Here is a 25,923-nt window from a genome sequence, read left to right on the forward strand (position 1 = left end):
ATACGGAAAAACGGAACGGAACTGGAAACACTACTGAAATTTTTTTTAAAACGGATTCGGGAAAAACGGCCCGCAAAACACTGAAAAGACATACGGTCGTGTGCATGAGCCCTCGTGTGCTGCCCGTTGCCGTATAGTGGACCGCATTTGCGGATCCGCAATACACGGGCAGCATTCCGCATTACAGATGTGGACCCATTCACTTCAATGGGTCTGAAAATCCAGAGATGCGGAACGGAAGCACTGAACGGAACACTACGGATACACTACGGAGCGCTTTCTGGGGTTCCGCTCCGTGCCTCCGCACCGCAAAAAGATAGAACTTGCTCTATCTTTTCGCAGAACGGACGGATCGCGGACCCGTTCAAGTGAATGGGTCTGCGATCCCCATGCGCCTGCCCCACGGACGGTGCCCGTGCATTGCGGACCGCAATTTGCGGTCCACAGCACGGGCACGGGCTTCACACGGTCGTGTAAAGAAGCCCTTACTCCGTGTGCATTCCGTTTCCGTATGTCCGTTCCACAAAAAAATAGAACATGTCTTATTATTGTTCACATTGCGGTCAAGGATAGTACTGTTCTATTATGGGCCAGATGTTCCGATCCACAAAATACGGAATGCACACGGGCGTCATCCATATTTTTTGCGGATCCGTGTTTTGCAGACTGCAAAATACATACGGTCATGTGCATGAGCCCTTAGAGAGGAGAATACCACTGTTATTCTGAAGGCCATGACCACTGGTTAGGAGGCCGCGTGCAGCTCTCAGGAGGCTGAAGTTATGGATTGGTTTGTATGTTTTGTATGTTTTTTCTTTGCTTTCATGTAACCTTCACAGTAGCATTGTGCATGTTTTTACCTAGCAGAAAATGGGTTAAAGCAAATAAAGTCTTAATTAATGCACTTAATTAAGACCATGCAAAGGTTATTTCTGGAGCGCCTCCCATTCCGAACAGACATTGCTTCTTAAGTATATTTTACCATTCATTAATTCTAATTGATCTATAAAGTCGGGAAGCTTTCATGTCTGTCACAACGTTAAGAACTTAGAAGACCCTCCTCTTGTAAAACCTCAAATAAAACGCTCTTAATGAGCTAATAAACCAAAAATACAAACTGGATTTTTTTTTACGTAAAAATTCCTTTAATCTGACAACTAACGGTCCAGAAAAGTCAATGATCTGGCACTGACATTTAACTGGAAATGGACTAAAATCTAAATTGACAGACACCTGAGTGATCAATGCTCATAGTCTGTCACTGCTGTTTCCTTCACAGGTCACGGGTGCAATGGGGCTGTGCACATGAGCATGATCACCCCTTGTGCATTGCGTGATAATCGCAGCATGCTCTATATTGTGCGTTTTTCACGCAACGCAGGCCCCATAGAAGTGAATAGGGCTTTGTGAAAATCGCAAGCATCCGCAAGCAAGTGTGGATGTGGTGCGATTTTCACGCACGGTTGCTAGGTGACGATCGGGATGGGGACCCGATCATTATTATTTTCCCTTATAATATGGTTATAAGGGAAAATAAGAGCATTCTGAATACAGAATGCTTAGTACAATATCGCTGGAGGGGTTTAAAAAAATAAAAAATAATTAAACTCACCTTAATCCACTTGTTCGCGCAGCCCAGCTTCTCTTCTGTCTTCTTCTTTGATGACCTGGGAGGAAAAGGACCTTTGGTGACGTCACTGCGCTCATCACATGGTCCATCACCACGGTGATGGATCATGTGATGGACCATGTGATGAGCGCAGTGACGTCACCAAAGGTCCTTTTCCTCCCAGGTCATCAAAGATGAAGACAGAAGAGATGCCCGCTGCGCGAACAAGTGGATTAAGGTGAGTATAATTATTTTTTATTTTTTTTAACCCCTCCAGCCCTATTGTACTATGCATTCTGTATTCAGAATGCTATTATTTTCCCTTATAACCATGTTATAAGGGAAAATAATAAAATCTACACAACACCTAACCCAAACCCGAACTTCTGTGAAGAAGTCTGGGTACCAAACATGCCGATTTTTTTCATATGCGTGCAAAACGCATTAAAACGCTTTGCACTCGCGCTTAAAAATCACGCATTTTCCCGCGACGCACCCGCATCCTATCCGGCCCTCACACACGACGCCCGTGTGAAAAAAGCCTTACAACTGGCCCCATCTTACCTGCCTTGTCTACTGGTGTCTGAGGTAGTCTAGAATCCACCTTCTGTCTCAGATGTTTAGGCTGTTGCTATGTTCCTCATCCATGCTTTATACTGCTTTGCTTGTTGATGCTGCTGCATATAACCATGAACTTATACTTCTGACTAAGAGTTTGTTACAATTGTATCAAGCCTAGACAATCTGCGGGGAACTAATCTCTCTCCTGTACTGATGGTTTGATACAATGTATCCATTCCAGACAATCCTCTGTGAGCTAAACATATCAGCTGTTTGTTACAATGTATCAGTGCAAGTCCGGAGTCCAGGCTATTTAATGGAGGATTGTCTAGATGGGATATGATTGTAATACAAATAACCCAAGAGCGTATTACGTATTATTATCTGTGTATTACCAATGTGTCCGAGGATACTCCTAATCCTCACATAATGCATTTAAGTGCATTTACTTACTAAGTCCAAACTTTCAGCTCAAGCTCCAATAAACGATCACATAAACAATCTATTGTACAACCACAGAATCTGAATATTGCACTCAATAGTCCACAGATTGAAGAAGGGGGCGTGACCCCCGAAACGTCACTACTATTGCGTGTGAACACACTACGTCTACCCCTGGACTGAACTTGCTCCATGAAGTATCTGTGGACTATTATGTACAATATTCAGATTATGTGGATCTGCAATAGATTGTTTATGTGATCATTTATCTGATTTTGCGCTGAGAGCAGGGCGTTGCTAGGTTACAACATTCGGGGCCTGGGCCCCTGATGTTTTGTCCCAGGCCCCGAATGTACTGCCTGCCAGATAGATAGGACTGTATTGCCATCCTCAGGACGGCAATACAATTGAATCTAATCCGGGATCAGCGAATGGACTTCAGATAAAACACCCAAAGTCGATTCGTTAGAATACTGTACGGAGCGAGCGCTCTGTACAGTATTAGAATGTATTGGCTTCGATGAGCCAAAGTCATTACTTCGCGAAGTCTCGCATAATAACTTCAGAAATTGATTTATACTGTCAAAAACCATTTCCCTAATTCGGGGTTCAGTTCCAAGGTACCACTTGTAATAACTTCGGCTCATCGGAGCCAATACATTCTAATACCGTACAGAGCGCTCGCTCCGTACAGTATTGAAACAAAGTTTTATGCAAATCGACTTCGGATGTTTCATCCGAAGTCGATTCGCTCATCCCTAAATCTAATGTCCTGCAAGAGCTGACGGACCTGTGGTGACATCACAGGTCATGTGACCAGTAAAACAGACAGTGGTTGAGAAGGACCTGCGATGATGTCACCATCATGTGACCAGTGCAGGAGAGGCCGGCTCAGCAGTGAAGAGAAGTCCTGGGAAGAAGCTGTGGTGAGGTCTGTACATGAGGAGAGGTAAGTAAAGTGAGAGGCAGAGCAATGCTGGGAGTTGTAGTTATTTAACTGGGACTGTATGTTAGGACTGAAGTTATTTACATGGGACAGTGGGGTGGAGTGATTTTATTTACATGGGACTGCATGTTGAAGGTGTCTGGGGAGGGAGTGATGTTATTTACATGGGACTGAATATTGAGGGGGTGATGTTCTTTACATAGAACTGTATATTGAAGGTGGCTGGGGAGGGGGTGATGTTATTTGCCTGGAACTGTATATTGGAGGGGGCTATAGATAGAGAGGGATTTTATTAACATGGGACTGTATATTGGAGGGGGCTGGAGAGAAGATGTGATGGTATTTACATGGGACTCTATGGCGGAGGGAGGGAAATAATGTTATTTACATGGGACTGTATGATGGAGGGGCTGATGAATTATAATTTCTGAGGACACTAAATAGAGGAATATAACTACAGGGGGCACTGCAGGGGGCATTATAAATACTGGGGGGCTTTAAGGTGAGCATTAGAACAGTAGGGGGCGATATAAATACTGGGGGCACTGCAGGGGGCATTACAAATACTGGGGGGCTTCAGGGTGAGCATTAGAACAGTAGGGGGCGATATAAATACTGGGGGCACTGTGGGGGCATTTCAAATCCAGGGGACATTATAGACGTCTTATAACTACTGGGGGCTCTATAGGAGGGACTTATAGATCTGCATTATTTCTACTAAGAGCACTATGGGGGTCCTTATTACTACTGAGGGGTCTGTAGAGAGCTTTATTACCACTGGGGGAACAATAGGGTGGCCTTATTTCTACTGGGGGCTCTGTAAGGGCATTATTAATACTGGAGGGCAGCACTCTTGGGGAGCATGATCACTGTAGGGGGCAGTATTACTAATGGGGGCAGTATTACTAATGGGGGCATTCTAAAAGGGAATTACTATTGGTGGGACTCTGAGGAGCACTATTACTATGGGGGGCACAAATTTGTTTTTAGGATCGTATTTGGGGGTATTGGGGAGCACAGCGAGCAGCAGGATAACACTGTGGGGGCTCCAGGTTGGGGGATGATGATAGAAATGTGAGGAAGCTAAGATGTCCACGTGTCACACGAGGCGCAGCTGGAAGAAGTTGCCCGGACCGAATGGAGCAGATGACGACACCTGGAGGCCCTGGATGTGAGAGGTACCTGCTGCTGTATAGCAAGTACAGGAAAATGTCCACATGCATTGGGGCTTGGGGCCCAGATCTTTTGAGACCCTAGCAACGCCCCTGGCTGAGAGTTTGGATTTATTAAGTAAATGCACTTGATGTTGTGTCCTGTAATTTACAGGGATACGATTGTAACAAACCCTAAGCTGTGAGAAGTTTTAGGTTTGCCCCTATTTTCATCTCCTGGCCCGGGTGTAAGCAAGAATATTGCAAAGTTATTTTAAATGGGTTTGGTCTGCAATTAAATACAGTTTTTATTTTAAATGTCATCTTTCGAAGAAAAAAAAAGAAAAAAGAAAATAAAAATCTGGTATTGTTTGCCTTTTTTTTGCACAGACAAGCTTAGATGATGCGGTGACATGACCACTGTATGGACTTGCAATGCACAGGAGGACCCACTGCAGCCATGTCTCTTTGCAACTGAAGTCATTTAGATGTATGTCTAAAGCCTCAGTCACACGTCAGTATTTGGTCAGTGATTTTGAGTCAAAACCAGGTGCGGCTCTAAACACAGAACCCGGTGCAGATCTTTCCCTTATACCTTATGGCCTCTTGCACACGATCGTGGATTGGTTCTGCATCCGAGCTGCATTTTTTGCGGCTCGGGTGCGGACCCTTTCACTTCAATGGGGCAGCAAAAGATGCGGACAGCACTCCGCATCCGTTGCTCCGTTCCGTGGCCCCGCAAAAATTATAGATCATGTCCTATTCTTGTCCGTTTTGAGGACAATAATAGGCATTTCTATATTGGGCCGTCTGTTTCATTCCGCAAATTGTGGAAGGCACATGGGTGGCATCCGTGTTTTGCGTATCCGCTATTTGCGGACCGCAAAACACGGCACGTTCGTGCGCAAGAAGCCTATGTCTGTGGAGGCTCCAGTCCTGGTTTTGGCTCACAATCACTGATGGAAATCACTGACCAAATACTGACGTGTGAATGAGGCTTAGGCCCGGCCGCGGCTGTATTGTGGCCCGCAAACAGCGGGTCCGCAATATGCGGGCACCGGTCGTGTGCTCCCCGCATCACAGATGCGGACCCATTCGCTTTCATGGCTCCGCAATCCGGAGCTGCGGTGCGGAACGAAAACACGAAACCCCACAGAAGCACTACGGAGTGCTTCCGTGGTGTTTCTGTCCGTGCCTCCACACTGCAAAAAATATAACATGTTCTATTTTTTTGCAGTGCGGACAGATCCGTCCCAGCCGCCGCATGGACATTTCCCGTGCACTGGGGACCGCAAATTGCGGAACAGCCTGCTATGCTTCAAGGGGTCGTCTCTCTTCAGCAAATAGCATTTATTAGGTAGAGGGACGTTAATACAAGGCACTTACTAATGTATTGTTATTATCCAAATCGCTTTCTTTGCTAGTTGGATTCATTTTTCCATCACATTATACACTGCTCGTTTCCATGGTTACGACCACCCTTGAAACCATCAATGGTGGCCGTACTTGCACACTATAGGAAAAAGCACTGGACTATGTGCACATCGAAGGTCGCGGCCACTAGAGAGGAAGGCTCTTTTTTCAATAGTGTGCAAGCACGACCACCACTGATTGTTTCTAGGGTGGTCATAACCATGGAAACGAGCCGTGTATAATGTGATGGAAACATGAATCCAACCAGCAAAGGAGGCAACATGGATAATAACAATACATTAGGGTACTTTCACACTAGCGTTAAAGTTTTCCGGTATTGAGTTCCGTCCTAGGGACTCAATACCGGAAAAAAACGCTTCAGTTTTATCCTAATGCTTTCTGAATGGAGAGTGATCCGTTCAGGATGTCTTTATTTCGGTCTCTCTTACGGTATTTGGACGGAGAAATTACCGCAGCATGCTGCGGTATTTTCTCTTGCCAAAATTCCGGAACACTTGCCGGCATTAATTTCCATTGAAATGTATTAATGCTGGATCCGGTACCAAGTGTTCTGAAAAAACTGATCCGGTTTCCCGGCCTGCACATGCGCAGACCTTTAAAAATGTAAAAAAATAAAAATAAATACCGGATCCGTTTTTCCGGATGACACCGGAGAGACGGATCCGGTATTTCAATGCATTTGTCAGACGGATCCGGAAACAAATGCTATCCGTTTGCATACGGATTTCCGCATCCGGCAGGCAGTTCAGGCAACGCAAGTGTGAAATTACCCTTAGTAAATGTTATCTGCCAGATAAAACCAGATGGCGACACGTCTCCTTTTTTCCTAATCAGTTTTTATTTTCTAATTGCAGATTTCTTTATTCTATTACTTGAACATGATTCTGGGGGCGGCCATCTTGCCTGAGCTGTTCTTTAAAGCATTTAGAAAGTAAGCAGCTCCATGGCCCATAGACAAGGGGCTTCATTGTCTTCTATGGGAGAGTTTTCTAGGCTCTGTGACCTGTGCAGAGGTCATTCTGCAGGGAGGTGGAGTAGATAAGCTGCAATATCACCTATTGTGTTAACTGTTCTTCTAATCTTGCCTGTAATGATATCACCTCTGTGCATAGATAAGCAGATAACTGCAGTAAAGTGATCTGTACAGACCAAGAAGTGGCGCCTATTATTCAGCTTAGTGGCCGGTGCAAAAAAGCCAAATTTTTATGTTTTTAGTTTAAGTATAGATATTGACATGGAAAATCCAAAAAATAATGTCGCCAAAATATCTATAAAAATATGTTAAACATAAAAATGTGATTTAAACAATGTTATTTTCTGATGACACATTCTCTTTAAGTGTCCCAGGACTCACATACATGAGATATAGTTAACGCATCCAAACATTTGTTTTATATGGAGATAGGCGGCAAAATGTAAAGTTGTTGCCGCTGATCTCAGTCGGCCTATTAAAGCTGAGCCGAACGTGCCTAATAGGTAAAACTTCACAACTACTGGGTGACACCATATTGAATCATCTGTCCAGCATGTAGAGGCAGTCTACTGTAGGATGAATGCAGCCCTCCGCTTCGCACATGCAGGGGTCTATGGAACCCAAAATCCCACACCCCGCAGGATACTGCTTTAATAAGATGCCTAAACATGGATTCAATGTACAGGTGGTAGAGAAGCAACGGGCACAAGGGGCCCACAAGGTCCAGCTGCCCAATATCCGGGTACAAGTACTATTAGTGACATATAATAGGTTGAGGCCCTCTTACAGCTTTTGCACTGGGGCCCATGGTGTGTGAAAAAATAAATCACTGTATACATCACATAAGTAATCTATAAGGGGGTTATAGGCTGGTGCTGTAGCCCACCCACTTACTCACTGCTTGCATTGCATCTTCTGCTCCCTTACAGCACATTATCTCAGTACTGGGGAGATATGGTGCAATAAACACGATTCTGCTGCATTGCCATTAAATAGCTATTAAATAAGATACACCAATGAAAAGGAACAGTTGCAGTGTGGTTTCAATGGCAGCCCTGCAGCTGTTCTTAGTCGCAATAGCTTCTCTCAATAATAATCGCTATTGACACGCGCCTGTCCAGAATGTGTCTTTTTAACTAAAAGTGCTGAATTCTGGAAAGTGCAGATTAAACAGTGGAAAAGGAAATAGACAAGAAAATAACTTAACAATTGTATATAAATCCAATGAATTTCCTTAATTTCCAGAACCAAATGACATAAAGGCAGACATTGAAAAGCGCAGATATCCGATGTAAAATTATGTTTTTAAATAATAAGGTATATGATATACACTCACCTAAAGAATTATTAGGAACACCTGTTCTATTTCTCATTAATGCAATTATCTAGTCAACCAATCACATGGCAGTTGCTTCGATGCATTTAGGGGGGTGCTCCTGGTCAAGACAATCTCCTGAACTCCAAACTGAATGTCAGAATGGGAAAGAAAGGTGATTTAAGCAATTTTGAGCGTGGCATGGTTGTTGGTGCCAGACGGGCCGGTCTGAGTATTTCACAATCTGCTCAGTTACTGGGATTTTCACGCACAACCATTTCTAGGGTTTACAAAGAATGGTGTGAAAAGGGAAAAACATCCAGTATGCGGCCGTCCTGTGGGCGAAAATGCCTTGTGGATGCTAGAGGTCAGAGGAGAATGGGCCGACTGATTCAAGCTGATAGAAGAGCAACGTTGGCTGAAATAACTGTTGACTGGAAAAATGTTGCTTGGTCTGATGAGTCTCGATTTCTGTTGAGACATTCAAATGGTAGAGTCCCAATTTGGCGTAAACAGAATGAGAACATGTATCCATCCTCCGATGGCTACTTCCAGCAGGATAATGCACCATGTCACAAAGCTCCAATCATTTCACATTGGTTTCTTGGACATGACAATGAGTTCACTGTACTAGAATGTCCCCACAGTCACCAGATCTCAACCCAATAGAGCATCTTTGGGATGTGGTGGAACGGGAGCTTCGTGCCCTGGATGTGCATCCCTCAAATCTCCATCAACTGCAAGATGCTATCCTATCAATATGGGCCAACATTTCTAAAGAATGCTATCAGCACCTTGTGGAATCAATGCCACGTAGAATTAAGGCAGTTCTGAAGGCAAAAGGGGGTTCAACACCGTATTAGTATGGGGGCACTAATAATTCTTTAGGTGAGTCTAGATTGCAACTATATTACTGCCCTTAATTTGCAAGAATATAACTACTATAATACTGCCCCTATGTACAAGAATATAACTACTATAATACTGCTCCTATGTACAATAATATAACTACTATAATACTGCTCCTATGTACAAGAATATAGCTACTATAATACTGCTCCTATGTACAAGAATATAACTACTATAATACTGCTCCTATGTACAATAATATAACTACTATAATACTGCTACTACTTACAAGAATATAGCTACTATAATACTGCTCCTATGTACAAGAATATAACTACTATAATACTGCTCCTATGTACAAGAATATAACTACTATGATACTGCTCCTATGTACAAGGATATAACTACTATAATACTGCCCCTATGTACAAGAATATAACTACTATAATACTGCTCCTATGTACAAGAATATAACTACTATAATACTGCTCCTATGTACAAGAATATAACTACTATAATACTGCTCCTATGTACAAGAACATAACTACTATAATACTGCCTCCTATGTACAAGAATATAACTACTATAATACTGCCTCCTATGTACAGGAATATAACTACTATAATACTGCTCCTATGTACAAGAATATAACTACTATAATACTGCCTCCTATGTACAAGAATATAACTACTATAATACTGCCTCCTATGTACAAGAATATAACTACTATAATACTGCCCCCTTTGTACAAGAATATAACTACTATAATACTGCCTCCTATGTACAAGAATCTAACTACTATAATACTGCTCCTATGTACAAGAATATAACTACTATAATACTGCTCCTATGTGCAAGAATATAACTACTATAATACTGCCCCTATGTACAAGAATATAACTACTATAATACTGCCTCCTATGTACAAGAATATAACTACTATAATACTGCTACTACTTACAAGAATATAGCTACTATAATACTGCTCCTATGTACAAGAATATAACTACTATAATACTGCTCCTATGTACAAGAATATAACTACTATAATACTGCTACTATGTACAAGATTATAACTACTATAATACTGCTCCTATGTACAAGAATATAACTACTATAATACTGCCTCCTATGTACAAGAATATAACTACTATAATACTGCCTCCTATGTACAGGAATATAACTACTATAATACTGCTCCTATGTACAAGAATATAACTACTATAATACTGCTCCTATGTACAAGAATATAACTACTATAATACCCTCCTATGTACAAGAATATAACTACTATAATACTGCCTCCTATGTACAAGAATATAACTACTATAATACTGCTCCTATGTACAAGAATATAACTACTATAATACTGCTCCTATGTACAAGAATATAACTACTATAATACTGCCTCCTATGTACAAGAATATAACTACTATAATACTGCTCCTATGTACAAGAATATAACTACTATAAGACTGCTCCTATGTACAAGAATATAACTACTATAATACTGCTCCTATGTACAAGAATATAACTACTATAATACTGCTCCTATGTACAAGAATATAACTACTATAATACTGCTCCTATGTACAAGAATATAACTACTATAATACTGCTCCTATGTACAAGAATATAACTACTATAATACTGCTTCCTATGTACAAGAATATAACTACTATAATACTGCTCCTATGTACAAGAATATAACTACTATAATACTGCTCCTATGTACAAGAATATAACTACTATAATACTGCTCCTATGTACAAGAACATAACTACTATAATACTGCCTCCTATGTACAAGAATATAACTACTATAATACTGCCTCCTATGTACAGGAATATAACTACTATAATACTGCTCCTATGTACAAGAATATAACTACTATAATACTGCCTCCTATGTACAAGAATATAACTACTATAATACTGCCTCCTATGTACAAGAATATAACTACTATAATACTGCCCCCTTTGTACAAGAATATAACTACTATAATACTGCCTCCTATGTACAAGAATCTAACTACTATAATACTGCTCCTATGTACAAGAATATAACTACTATAATACTGCTCCTATGTGCAAGAATATAACTACTATAATACTGCCCCTATGTACAAGAATATAACTACTATAATACTGCCTCCTATGTACAAGAATATAACTACTATAATACTGCTACTACTTACAAGAATATAGCTACTATAATACTGCTCCTATGTACAAGAATATAACTACTATAATACTGCTCCTATGTACAAGAATATAACTACTATAATACTGCTACTATGTACAAGATTATAACTACTATAATACTGCTCCTATGTACAAGAATATAACTACTATAATACTGCCTCCTATGTACAAGAATATAACTACTATAATACTGCCTCCTATGTACAGGAATATAACTACTATAATACTGCTCCTATGTACAAGAATATAACTACTATAATACTGCTCCTATGTACAAGAATATAACTACTATAATACCCTCCTATGTACAAGAATATAACTACTATAATACTGCCTCCTATGTACAAGAATATAACTACTATAATACTGCTCCTATGTACAAGAATATAACTACTATAATACTGCTCCTATGTACAAGAATATAACTACTATAATACTGCCTCCTATGTACAAGAATATAACTACTATAATACTGCTCCTATGTACAAGAATATAACTACTATAAGACTGCTCCTATGTACAAGAATATAACTACTATAATACTGCTCCTATGTACAAGAATATAACTACTATAATACTGCTCCTATGTACAAGAATATAACTACTATAATACTGCTCCTATGTACAAGAATATAACTACTATAATACTGCTCCTATGTACAAGAATATAACTACTATAATACTGCTTCCTATGTACAAGAATATAACTACTATAATACTGCTTCCTATGTACAAGAATATAACTACTATAATACTGCTCCTCTGTACAAGAATATAACTACTATAATACTGCTCCTATGTACAAGAATATAACTACTATAATACTGCTCCTATGTACAAGAATATAACTACTATAATACTGCTCCTATGTACAAGAATATAACTACTATAATACTGCTCCTATGTACTAGAATATAACTACTATAATACTGCCTCCTATGTACAAGAATATAACTACTATAATACTGCTTCCTATATACAAGAATATAACTACTATAATACTGCTCCTATGTACAAGAATATAACTACTGTAATACTGCCCCTATGTACAAGAATATAACTACTATAATACTGCCTCCTATGTACAAGAATATAACTACTATGATACTGCTCCTATGTACAAGAATATAACTACTATAATACTGCCCCTATGTACAAGAATATAACTACTATAATACTGCTCATATGTACAAGAATATAACTACTATAATACTGCCTCCTATGTACAAGAATATAACTACTATAATACTGCTCCTATGTACAAGAATATAACTACTATAATACTGCTCCTATGTACAAGAATATAACTACTATAATACTTCCTCCTATGTACAAGAATATAACTACTATAATACTGCTCCTATGTACAAGAATATAACTACTATAATACTGCTCCTATGTACAAGAATATAGATACTATAATACTGCTCCTATGCACAGGAATATAACTACTATAATACTGCTCCTATGTACAAGAATATAACTACTATAATACTGCTCCTATGTACAAGAATATAACTACTATAATACTGCTCCTATGTACAAGAATATAACTACTATAATACTGCTCCTATGTACAAGAATATAACTACTATAATACTGCTCCTATGTACAAGAATATAACTACTATAATACTGCTCCTATGTACAGGAATATAACTACTATAATACTGCTCCTATGTACAAGAATATAACTACTATAATACTGCTCCTATGTACAAGAATACAACCACTATAATACTGCCTCCTATGTACAAGAATATAACTACTATAATACTGCTACTATGTACAAGAATATAACTACTATAATACTGCTCCTATGTACAAGAATATAACTACTATAATACTGCCTCCTATGTACAAGAATATAACTACTATAATACTGCTCCTATGTACAAGAATATAACTACTATAATACTGCTCCTATGTACAAGAATATAACTACTATTGGGGGCCTCATTACCCCAGTTCTCTCCCAGTCCAGGTTAAGGGACTGTTGTTCCTTTTTCCTTCCCCCTGTGCCCCCCTTTTCTGATTGGAACTTTTCCTCCTTCTACGGATGCTGGCGGTAGGAGCAAATAATGGTTCATCTCAGAAAACATGGTTGTCTAGTGCCTGCTGCCATATATACTTCTTAATAAAGCTTGCCTACGTAAGATACAATTAGGCTATGGGGCAAGATACTTCACAGGATCTGGGTAGCCGTAATATCTGTCGTACGACACTTATAATGTTAAATCTTATGACGATATAATCCAATGCACATTATAATGGAATGCATGCTTTACTCATAGTTAAGTACGCTATAAATGTGATGCCTTTGTCTTGTATGACAAAATGTGAAAATTGGAATGTTCCGATATTGTTTCTACTCTGCTACTTTTTCAATAAAAAGAAATTTGACAAAGAATATAACTACTATAATACTGCTCCTATGTACAAGAATATAACCACTATAATACTGCCTCCTATGTACAAGAATATAACTACTATAATACTGCTCCTATGTACAAGGATATAACTACTATAATACTGCCTCCTATGTACAAGAATATAACTACTATAATACTGCTCCTATGTACAAGAATATAACTACTATAATACTGCTCCTATGTACAAGAATATAACTACTATAATACTGCTCCTATGTACAAGAATATAACTACTATAATACTGTTTCTATGTATAAGATCATAACTGCTGTAATACTTGAACACTAACATGCATTGCAGGCAGTGACTAGGGAGTCAGTGAGGAAACCACAAGAATCACTGATATTGCTGATACGAGGTGGAATCAATCACGATGTCTCCACCTAATTAACCTGCCGGCACGTGCTGCGGTCTTCTATGAACATTGCCAGGTTATGAACTCCCTGAGGGTCAGTTTAGTAACCGCAGATGCATTATCATCTAGTGAGCAATATAATGCATTCTAATTATTCGACTCTATGTCTGGCTCCTCCCCTTGATTACATCACCAGTCATTATCCAATCAGTGTTCGGGGATAATCAGACTGGCGCAGCAGAACATCTAATTGAGCCGTGTGAGTTTTATGATGGAGTCTCAGGATAGCCCAGCGCAGAAGATAATAGGTATCACTGTATGTGATATTATCCGGCCGCTTCACGGAAAAAATGCATCGTATGAAACCCAAGGGGAAAGTTTCCTGGAGCTTAGTCAGCGGTTCAGCCTCCGGTTCTGCAGCACGGCCTGTCAGGCTCAGCAATTATTGTGCTGCAAAAAAACAATCACAGGCAGATCAACCCTGCGACAAAGGCGACTCACGCGTTCGCTGCCTGATAATTGTATCAAGACATCACGGATCAAGTAAAATCACATGTCTATTAGAGCTGATGGCTGCGCTGTCACAGGTGTAAATTGCAGTTTAAATCATGTGAAATACAGGCGTAGCTCAAAGGAAACGTGCAAAAAAGGGAGCACTGTGCCTTTAAGAAAGCTCTGCAGCACATTATGGGTAAGCCTGGCGGATACGCTGCGGATTTTCAGCAGAGCATGGGTGAGATTTGCTAAAATCAAATAAGCGCTGTGGATCTGACCGAAAATCCGCAGCATGTCAATATGCAGTATGTTGCAGGCTTTCTTTGCAGATTTTAGCCTTTGCAATGGAAAGAATCAGGGGCATCTACAGATCTCATAGGGCCCCATAGCAAAACTTTATATCAGGCCCCCTGCCCCAGCCAGTACGTGTGCGTCAATCACTCCCAGACAATGTAGAACGCAAAGGAATAACGCTCCAGATTTTTTATAAATTTAGTTTAGAAGAATTTTAACTAAACAAAATTTGCAATTAAAAAAGTCACCCTTGGCCTCACCCGCTTTATCCGTCAGTGGTTTTATAAATATGACGCTCGTTCTGAACACCAAATTTCTCAATGTATTTTACACCAGAAAACTGGCAGAAATACACTGATAACTCTACCACTTTTAATCTTTTACAAAGCTGTCTGCCTGCAGCCACCACTAGGGGGAGCTCACTACATAGGAAGTTATACAGTGACCATTTCTTCAATGGAAGCTGTAATCTGCTGTTTTCACTGAGCTTCCCCTAGTGTTGGGTGCATGACAATGCAGTGTTTTCACATCGGGAGAAGGAGTTCAGCTATTGGGCACCATAGTGGTTGTGTGGTCTGCTTCCATTGAAGGTATGACACTGGACAGAACAAAATCTATTCAAAGAAAAGTTGCATGTAACACAGATTTTGCGCTCGATTTTTTTCTGGATTTTGTTGCAGAATTCAAGCAAAATCCATTGCAGAGATTCTGCTCCGTACCATTAATTTAATGCATAATAGACGGTGTCCCACGGACCCCCACCTTCCACCCACCTCAGGACCTTGCTGTGAATCGAGACCAAGGCATGCCGGTTGGATATTTTTGTAAGACGTACAGCAGTGAATGGAGAGGTTGCCTCAAATGCAAGCAGTGTTCTTGATTCTTGGCAGGGCCCCATTCTTGAGATATCAGCGGGTCCCAGAGGTGGGACCAGCACCTAGCGGATATTTATGGCATATTATATCGATATGCCATACATGTCTAAATAGATTCTGTATCAGTGCGGGTGACATGTATCAGCAATGTCATGTCTGGATACAAATGTAACAAATTGTGACAGCAGTGAGAATAGGAGAGATCAGATTCATTACAGATACCTGGGAACTACCCCCAAAGTGCCAAGCAGGAGGGGCTCAAAAAATCACTTCCTGGTTCTGTGGAGTCACATGGTGTATCATATGATAATTCTTGTAACTTAAAGCCCATTTGTCAGCAGATTTGTCCCTATGACACTGTCTGACCTGTTACATGTGCTCTTGGCAGCTGAAGGCATCCGTGTTGGTCCCATGTTCATATGTGCCCACATTTCTGAGAAAAAGGATGTTTTAATATACAGTACAGACCAAAAGTTTGGACACACCTTCTCATTCAAAGAGTTTTCTTTATTTTCATGACTATGAAGGCATCAAAACTATGAATTAACACATGTGGAATTATATACATAACAACTGAAAATATGTCATATTCTAGGTTCTTCAAAGTAGCCACCTTTTGCTTTGATTACTGCTTTGCACACTCTTGGCATTCTCTTGATGAGCTTCAAGAGGTAGTCCCCTGAAATGGTCTTCCAACAGTCTTGAAGGAGTTCCCAGAGATGCTTAGCACTTGTTGGCCCTTTTGCCTTCACTCTGCGGTCCAGCTCACCCCAAACCATCTCGATTGGGCTCAGGTCCGGTGACTGTGGAGGCCAGGTCATCTGGCGCAGCACCCCATCACTCTCCTTCATGGTCAAATAGCCCTTACTTTCAAAGTTTTCAAAGTTTTCCCAATTTTTCAGCTGACTGACTGACCTTAATTTCTTAAAGTAATGATGGGCACTCATTTTTCTTTACTTAGCTGCTTTTTTCTTGCCATAATACAAATTCTAACAGTCTATTCAGTAGGACTATCAGCTGTGTATCCACCTGACTTCTCCTCAACGCAACTGATGGTCCCAACCCTATTTATAAGGCAAGAAATCCCACTTATTAAACAGGCACACCTGTGAAGTGAAAACCATTTCAGGGGACTACCTCTTGGAGCTCATCAAGAGAATGCCAAGAGTGTGCAAAGCAGTAATCAAAGCAAAAGGTGGCTACTTTGAAGAACCTAGAATATGACATATTTTCAGTTGTTTCACACTTGTTTGTTATGTATATAATTCTACATGTGTTAATTCATAGTTTTGATGCCTTCAGTGTGAATCTACAATTTTCCTAGTCATGAAAATAAAGAAAACTCTTTGAATGAGAAGGTGTGCCCAAACTTTTGGTCTGTACTGTATGCAAATGAGCTCTAGGTGCAACTGGGGCGTTGCCATTACACCTTGCTCCCAGAGGCTCATTTGCATATATTATGACATCATCGTTCTCAGCAATGCGGGCACATATGAATATGGGACCAACACAGATGCCTTTAGCTGCCAGGCGCGCATATAACAGGTCAGCCGGTGTCATAGGTCCAAAACTGCTGACAGATGCCCTTTAGTTAGGGGCAATATGACCCAAAGTTGTAGTTCTAGGAGGTGTAGAGGCAGCAGTCGCACCAAGTCCTGGGACCTGTATAGATTAGACTTTGAAACATTCAATGCTAAAAACATGACCCCCATATAACATGACAAGACCTCAGCACAGGTCACTTGTTGCAGGCATCGTACCGTACCTTTCAGCCTCCTGCTCCGATGTCTGCTGGTGCTTGACTTCAAAAGTATTGAAGCTGCTCATATCCACATATCCGTCATTCTCATTGGCAGAAGCCAAGGCTCTGCTGGGATCTTCAAAGAATTCCGTGAAGGTGCTGGCCCTGGCAGGTCTCCGAGGGGGGATCTGTATATTCTCATAATAAGAATTCATGGCTGGGATATTCTCATAATCTGAGGTGTCCGCGTTGGGAAAAGAAATAGACCTGGGTTTAGTTAAAGGTAAAGGCATAAATGGTGGTCGTGAACGATCCTCAAAAGATTCCACCCTCGCTACACTCCTGTTAAAGGCCTTGGATGTTCCTTTCCTCTTCATGTCCTTGTAGAAGAGCATGGCGGTTGGAGAATCTGGATGGCAAGGCATCCCGGAACGACTCTGCAACTGCGGAGAGTTCCCAATGCTTCTTCTGTCTAGGTCAATTAACCTGGATGAACCATGGTAACTTGACTCTGAAGACGTCCTAGAGGAAGACACATTGACGTCAACATGGACCTTGTTTTCAGTCTTCTTCTTGAACTTCAAGGTGAGGAAGCGTTTGAAAGATGACTTCTTCTTCTTGAAGCCTTTCTCGGAAGAGTCATTCTCAATAAAGAGCGAAGGGGAACTTTTGGTAATTGGCTTTTTCGTAATACTGGCGAGCTGGAAAGGTGGAGGAATGTCAACCAAAGAGGTCGGTGTGGACATCCCACTGTGTGTATGGTAGTTTCTCTGAGAAAAGCTGCCAGAAGAGCTAATGATGTATGGAGAGAAGTTGATATCGGACTCAATGTACATTGAGGCTGTGTTTTCTCTGCCTTCCACTGAGCAGGACCTTGGGTATATTATAAAACGACTTGGCTTTCTTGGTAGAGCCCTTATGAAATCTAAAGGCTTAGATTCCGGCTTTTCAGATTTGGCATTCATTAACAAGTGGGTATGACATGGCTGAGCCTCCATTTCTGCAACAGTCTCCTCAGGTACAGTCTCAGGAACGTTCCCTGGGATTTTTCCAGAGTAGGATCTTGTCCTTGTGACAATATTTTTTCTGTCTATGTTGAATAGATGGCCACCATCATCCTGGCCGAATTCTTCCATGATGGTCCCTTCCTCTTTCTTGTTGGGAGAAGTGGTCTCCTCTGTATTGAGCAGCTTCCTGCTCCTGGATTGTGGACTGTCCTCCAGGACATATGGGTTGCTGTCATCCTCTTCTGCCTCCGTAATGATCTCTGCACACTTCTTGACCTTTGTTTCCTGGTCTTCAGGTGACTGCTCTGCTGTGTCAGCTTCATCCTTTGGAAATAATACATCACCCTGAGTATCCACAGCTGGGTCTGCGTCATATTCGCTACTTCCTTCATCGTCTGCAGCTGTATCAATGACCTCAGAAGAGTCTTCTTCTTTTATCTGCTCCATTCTGGCCCAGGTGGTTTCTTCTTGTACATTTCCTGTGTCTTGTGTTTCTTCTGGTGGCTCCTTCACATCATCATTACTTTCACATTCAAATGGGATTATCTGGCAGCTGTCATCAGGGTTGTCATCTGCAGAGACTTCCTTGGTTTCTTCATTGTCTTGACCAAATTCAGTATCAACATAGGATGCTTCTTCAACAGCTTCAAAGATATTATTGACCTTTGTGTCTACATCACTTTCTTGCTGAATTTCCTTTTCAATACTAGGAGCTGATACAGCACTGTCCAAGTCTTCATTAAAGTCTTGCAATTCTTCATCATTGAATTTCTGGACATTATTATCCTCTATGGTCTCTACTTCATTGACTAAAACGTCTGTAGCAAGGTCCTCCTCAGTTTCTATATTTTCCTCACATTGGACTTCCTCATCAACAAATTGGGCTGTTGTATCCTCATTCTGGGTTGTCTCATCATCCCTTTGAACTCTCTCTTCCACACATTGAGTTGTCTCGTTATCACATTGAACTATCTCATCCACACATTGTGTGCTTTCATTATCACATTGAATCTCATCCAAATATTGGGTTGTCTCATTCTCACAATGGGCTGTCTCTTCCACACATTGAGTTGTTTCATCCTCATACTGGGCTGTCTCATCCACACTTTGGCTTGTCTCATTCTCACCATGGGCAGTCTCTGACAATATAGAATTTTCAGTTGATCCAATATCTAAATGTTCATGATCAGATGTCACATTAGATCCATCATCATCAGCGCGATTATTGCCCGGAGTCTCCTCCAAAGAGCCCTCATAGTCATTTTCATCATTGATGTTGCCATCAGATAGGTTATCTGCACTTGCGTCCTGTGTCAAAATAACCTCATCATTCCCGATATTAGATAAGTCCTCATCCCCGTGTTCTTCCCTAGGTTCTCCATTACATTCATTGCTGTCCAACAGTAAAAAATCATCTATATCTCCAAGGTCATTTTTAAATTGCATTGAGCCAGAATGAGGCACCAAGCTATCCGCCTCGGCAGTGGAGGAAGACCTCAAGCTGAGGGCATCAGTGTTGTCACTGTCATCCAACTCTGTAAAGTCTCCAGATTCTACCTCTTTTGAGGGTGCACTGTCTGGAAGTCCACTGTCTTCCTCCCCAGCTTGAGATGGGCTATAGCTTGTGATATCCCCTTCCCCAGATGTTGCATTCCAGAGGTCTACAGGGCCCTCAGAAGATGAACTTTTCTCACAATCAAAGTCAGTACATTCCTCATCTGTCAGCTGAGACTCCGGAACCGAAATATAATCCTCGAAGGTCATGTCATCACACACAGGTCTGTAGTGGTCCTCATCGTAGATCTCCACAGGACAAACGACATCACCATTGGAGCACTTATTTAGGGAATTGTTCTCATCCTCTATGCACCTCCTTTCTGTCGCCGGAGATAATATCGGTTTGGGGGCAATTGGAGGCTTGGGACCCCTGGACATAGATTTTGCTTGATGGACAAGACCAGTTTTTGAGAGCAGTGGAGAAGAACACTTGGGACTGAAGCTGTCAAGACCTTGTGGCTTTGGTGCAAGAGCAGGTTTGGTGAGTTCTAAAAGATAAAAAGAAAAGAAAATCAAGAACTTAGGTAAATCTTAAAGTGTAGGAGGAAGAACAGACAAGGAAGGTTAAGATTCTTAAGGGATCTCCTTCAGGTCAACAGGGGTCCCCGTACAAAAATCTAAATAACCATCCCCCCAATTAGGTTTCTGGGTTTTTCCACCCAGGACAGAAAGGTCCATTATCTTTTGAACCATGAACCAATTTCTCCCCTGCAGTTTGGAGGTGGACTGGCAAAGGTTCTCACCACCCAGCAGCCACGTGGCTTGCTTCTCTCATATGTATGCCCATAACAGGTTACTCTGAGGGTATCATTGCCACCTTGAAGTCCTGGGTTCAAATCTGACCCTTTGCACCAGTTGCATTGAATACTGGATCAACTGGTTTCCCATGAAGGTATAACCAATGGACCAGTATGAGGAAATCCCAGGAGCAAAAATAGACCATGCCACTAGAAAACTTGCCAATGGTGCCCAACTTTTTGGGTTCTTTTACCTTTGGCCACCATGTGTGCTCTTTTAAGGTGGTATTCCCTAAATGATTGTTGTATCTGAATTATTAGATGACATATTCTATTATTCCAGGGCCGTCAGTGGCTCACTAAAGCCTCCAGTGATAGGAAACTGCTTTATTTTATAGAAAAAATTCCCAGTTTTTGAAATTGCATATTTAATGAAGCCCTAAAAACCGCGCCATGGTATAAAATGATGGAATTTTGAATACATGAAATACATTAATAATATATATTGTAGAACAAACAAAATCAATTCCCTTTTTGTATATCACAGTCCTGCAAGGATTTGTCCTCAGAAACCTCATTATTTCTCCTTTTTAGTGCATATTTTAACGTCAGGATTATAAGGGAATGTGATTTATCATTTCTATGGGCCCTAATCTGGTTATCCGCAGAACTATATGAGGAATTTGTATGCATCAGCCTCCAGGGAAATGCTTCCTTCCTGTACCCCTGGGACATATGATCTAGTTTCCTAGTAAACAGCATGGCGGGTCGGACTGATTGTTGGCAGGAAGTTGTGTAGGACAATAAATAATCAGTCACTGAGGTCACTTCCTGCCCATAATAACATTTTGTGACATTCTTCACTGCGGCTCTGGAAATCAGTCAGAACTTGCAGCGGACTCCATTATAACTCCCTGACATTGTGTGATTCATCAATCATAATAAGAAGGCTATAATATGACATCAGTATAGGGACTTTTAATAGAAGCCCTTTAAATGCGTCGGGCAATGGCTGGTGGGAAAAATAAGTCATAGGGGGACATAATGGAAATCCTGAGCTGTTGTGTTTACACTGAGGGAGGGACTGATAACATGAACCTCACGGGTCCTAATGAAAAATTTGGACCGCTACCTCCTATGTGCCATTTATAATAGTGGTGCCTTGTTATGTGCCCTTCAGAGCACCAGGGGCAATGGTGCAAATGCCTTCTCTGCACCCCCTATCGCTTTGCCCCTGGCCCTAGTTCAGACTCTGACGCTGCAGGTAAGGCATCTGTATGGCAATTGAACATTGCAGTGCAGTAGGGACTGTGTGTGCCGCCATATGGAATTCTTCCCTGGGAGCAATGCTTTCAGTGAAGAGTTCCTCCATAATGTAGCATCCAACAGTTCACGCCAAATGGTGGAATTGGTGAGAAAAAACATGGGTCAGTAAGGAAATCAAGGCTCAAAGGCGGTAGATCAAGAGCTCAAGGATTTCAACATGGGATGTATTAGGACTCTGGCTGTGTGCATTTAGGCGAACGCCCCTGGATATGACAGATATCAGCCCTATGGTTTGGCAATAGATAATTAAAGGGCAGTTCTATGTCGTGTCCAAGGGCAACTAATTGTATCCAGTTAATAAATATAGAAAATATAGGATATGTGATTTTAAAAAATATATATTTTTGGGACAAATCGATGGCTAATGTTGTCAGCCGTGGCTATTGTCACCCAGCTTTCCCAGGCTCCTGAATGACAAAAAGCAAATGAACTGCAAGAGTTGGGGACACATTACTACTCAGCTAGACAGACTCGCCACCCAGCAGTCTGTGAAAGTGACTCGACCACCCCTATGGTGTCTATCTGTCCGTCACCCAGCTTTCCCAGGTACAGATATAAATAAGACACAGCGGAACAGAACTATACAGAAGCGAATGGGTCAAGGTCTTGTACACTTTGATGGAGATTAGAGAATGGGGAAAGGCTCAAAAATAATTTTACGGGGCTTATTTTAGGATTTATGGGGTAAGGGGGTGATGATGAGTGATGAGTAAGCAGGTCCAATCAAGATGCTGAGGGTTATAATGCACATCTGTCAGTTTCTATTCACTGCTGGGGGGAGAGACTTGTGATGAAAGTGGTTCTTAGAATTAGCTCCTATCTTTCTAAGTAAACGCAAAAACAATAGGCTGCCACTTAAGACATCGCCGGCGCCTACGGGGTTAAAACACTCCAGAGACTTTTAGCAATAGCAGGAAGGAAGAAATGGATCTGTAGGCCACATCCTGTTACTATGACCCACTCCCAAATCTCAGGGACACACTCACAGAGAGAGGCTCTGTCCCCAGGACATGGCATGTACTGCACAGCTCTCCTGCTGCCCCCTGCTGGCCAGACAGCATGCCTGCAGCCAGATATTACTATAGAAATTGGGATTAATGGTTTTATCTTCTGAAGTGCACCTGTGTCATTAAGAATTCATTCACTCTGTGCAGTTAGATAAACGAGGCTGTGCTATGAGGATCTGCAAGGGGAATATCAAGTATAATGTACTCGGCCTCCAGAGAGAAGACAGAGTCCAAACTTTATGTCAAAGGAGCAAAAATGTGTCTGCAAACTTCCCAATTATTTAATGTCACATCAGTATAAATAGTCACATATTGTACATGAATTATAATATCTATCTCATATCTATTTATCTCAAATGTATCTATGTCACATTATCTATCATCTATCTAATATTTATCTATTTATTAACTATCTATCTATTATCTATCTATCTATCATCTATCTCATATATTTTTATCTATTATCTATCTATCTATCTATCTATCTATCTCATATCTATCTATCTATCTATCTATCTATCTATCTATCTATCTATTATCTATCTATCTATCTATCTCATATCTATCTATCTATCTATCTATCTATCTCATATCTATCTATCTATTTATCATCTATCTCATATTTATCTATCTAAATCTGCAATTACATAAAAAAAATTAAAATATCATGCAAAACCCATTCCCATCATGACTCCTCTATTCAACCAGCTCCGTGCCTCACAATGCCTATGTGATAATGTAGCAGAGATGAACCTGTATCCTGATAACCAGTCAAAAAGATTCGGGTTTTGCCTGCAGTCCTAGGAGAATCCATCAAAGATACATAAGCCCCGCTAATTGGCAAACTCAGCTCCGCTACATCTACCAGGCTTCTCTATGAATCTAGCATCAGACATAATCCACACCTATCCAGGCTGTTAAACAAAAGCAAGTTCAGTCTGCTAGCAAAGTGCAACCCCAGAGCCTTCCCTGGTAACCATCCCATGAGATGACAACCCGCAGAGCTGACAATCTACAGTATCACTGTACCAATAGTGAAGACAATGAGGTAGGGATAGACTATAGACAGGGAAAATATTGAAAATGCAAATTGTAACAAATGTATCACATTGTGACCCATCTTCTCCATTCTTTCCACAGAGCTGTTGCACCTGTCCATATAATAGCACATACAGGAGGAGCCCTCACACTACACCTTACACACATCTCAGCTGGACCTACCTGTGCTCATCTTCCCTGCTCCTGAGAAGTTCTGCAGAGCTGTCCCCAGCATTCACATCATCCCTTGGCATCTGCTGGGCACACACAGCCCTGGCACTGGCAGCAGCTCCTCTATAGACTGAGCCACTGGAACAGGCATGTCCCTTCCTGCAGCACACAAGGACTGTGAATTAAAGGGACAGCACTTCTTCTAGTGACTGGATGCAGCAGCTGGAGGGTCACGTGTCTCACTGCACAGCCAGAGCTTCACCCCCAAATGCAAGCAGCACAACAATGTAGCGAGTAGATGGAGAAGTCATTAACTGTAGGCTGAGCTCATTACAGGCGCCACAATACACACTGCGCTCTGCTATGTCATCACTCACACAGCCCCAGCCAGTAATGCACAGGGATCTGCATCAGGAGCCCGAAAATGTGCAGCTATTTTATCAGAAGGAATGTAGGAGATTTAATGTATGGATCCAGGGAAATACTTATAGAGGCTTCTATGCCTCCCTGACCAGTGGGACCACGAAGGGACTGCATTATTCATCTCCACACCAGGTTCACTTCAGTCCTGGATCTTAGAACACCCAGGTATGACTTTATCTCAGGGTCTTCATTGTGCAAGGAAAAAGGCAAAAATGCAGCAGGAACCCATGGGTGCTAATACTGTGTATATGGAATCCAGGAATATTGGAGTCATTGGAACGGCATTACTGCTCACGATCAGGATGGCGTGCGGATTTTCTGCGTGGATCATGTACATTGTATTCTATGAGAATTTGAAATTCTCACGCACACGATGCAGATTTTTTCAGTGCGGATTTTGACCTATGGTGCTAATTTTAAAATCTGCAGCGTGTCAATTTAGTTTATTTTTCCTGTCCGGGTTTTCTCCATTCACTTCAATGGGGAGAGTAAAATCCACGCCAAATCCGCACCAATTGATGCAGATTGACGGCGCGTCCCTGCTCATTTCAGTGCCGATAATCCATACATAAATTCTGAATGTGTGATTTTACCCTAAGGGCTCGTTCACACGACTTATGGCTTTTTCAGTGTTTTGCGGGCCGTTTTTTAACGGATCCGTTTTTTGTTTCAGTAGTGTTTCCGGTTCCATTCCGTTTTTCCGTATGGCATATATAGTACCACAAGAAAATTTAGACTAGAACCTTCAGAATCACAGGTGCAAATCCATGAAGCAAACATAATGATAAAAACCAAGATGGCTGCACACCGTTATACATACAAACAATAGAGCTAAGAAATGGGGGTCATTCTAGATAAAAGTGGTACAATACCGACTATAAATGAGTTAATGGAAGCATTTAGCGCACATACGTGTCGGGCCCATCTACCAGGCGTCAAGGTGGCTTCCGCAGATGGGTCCCTAAGGCAGTATATTTAGTGTT

The 25,923-nt window shown here is 41.3% G+C and overlaps 1 protein-coding gene across 2 annotated transcripts in view; it reads right to left on the reverse strand.

The window, feature by feature from the left end:
* Positions 1-24,778, reverse strand: part of FGD5 (FYVE, RhoGEF and PH domain containing 5) — a 118,500-nt gene extending 93,722 nt beyond the window's left edge. For both annotated transcript variants that reach the window (XM_040408361.1, XM_040408360.1), the window contains exons 1-2: positions 24,530-24,778; positions 17,699-20,726 (exon numbers count right to left, since the gene is read on the reverse strand). In XM_040408361.1, the coding sequence (XP_040264295.1) occupies positions 17,699-20,726; positions 24,530-24,581 (3,080 nt within the window). In that variant the 5' untranslated portion in view covers positions 24,582-24,778. The remainder of the gene's footprint in view (positions 1-17,698; positions 20,727-24,529) is intronic.
* Between the last annotated feature and the right edge of the window lie 1,145 nt (positions 24,779-25,923).

This window comes from Bufo bufo, chromosome 9 (assembly GCF_905171765.1).
Source record: "Bufo bufo chromosome 9, aBufBuf1.1, whole genome shotgun sequence".
Taxonomy (NCBI): domain Eukaryota; kingdom Metazoa; phylum Chordata; class Amphibia; order Anura; family Bufonidae; genus Bufo; species Bufo bufo.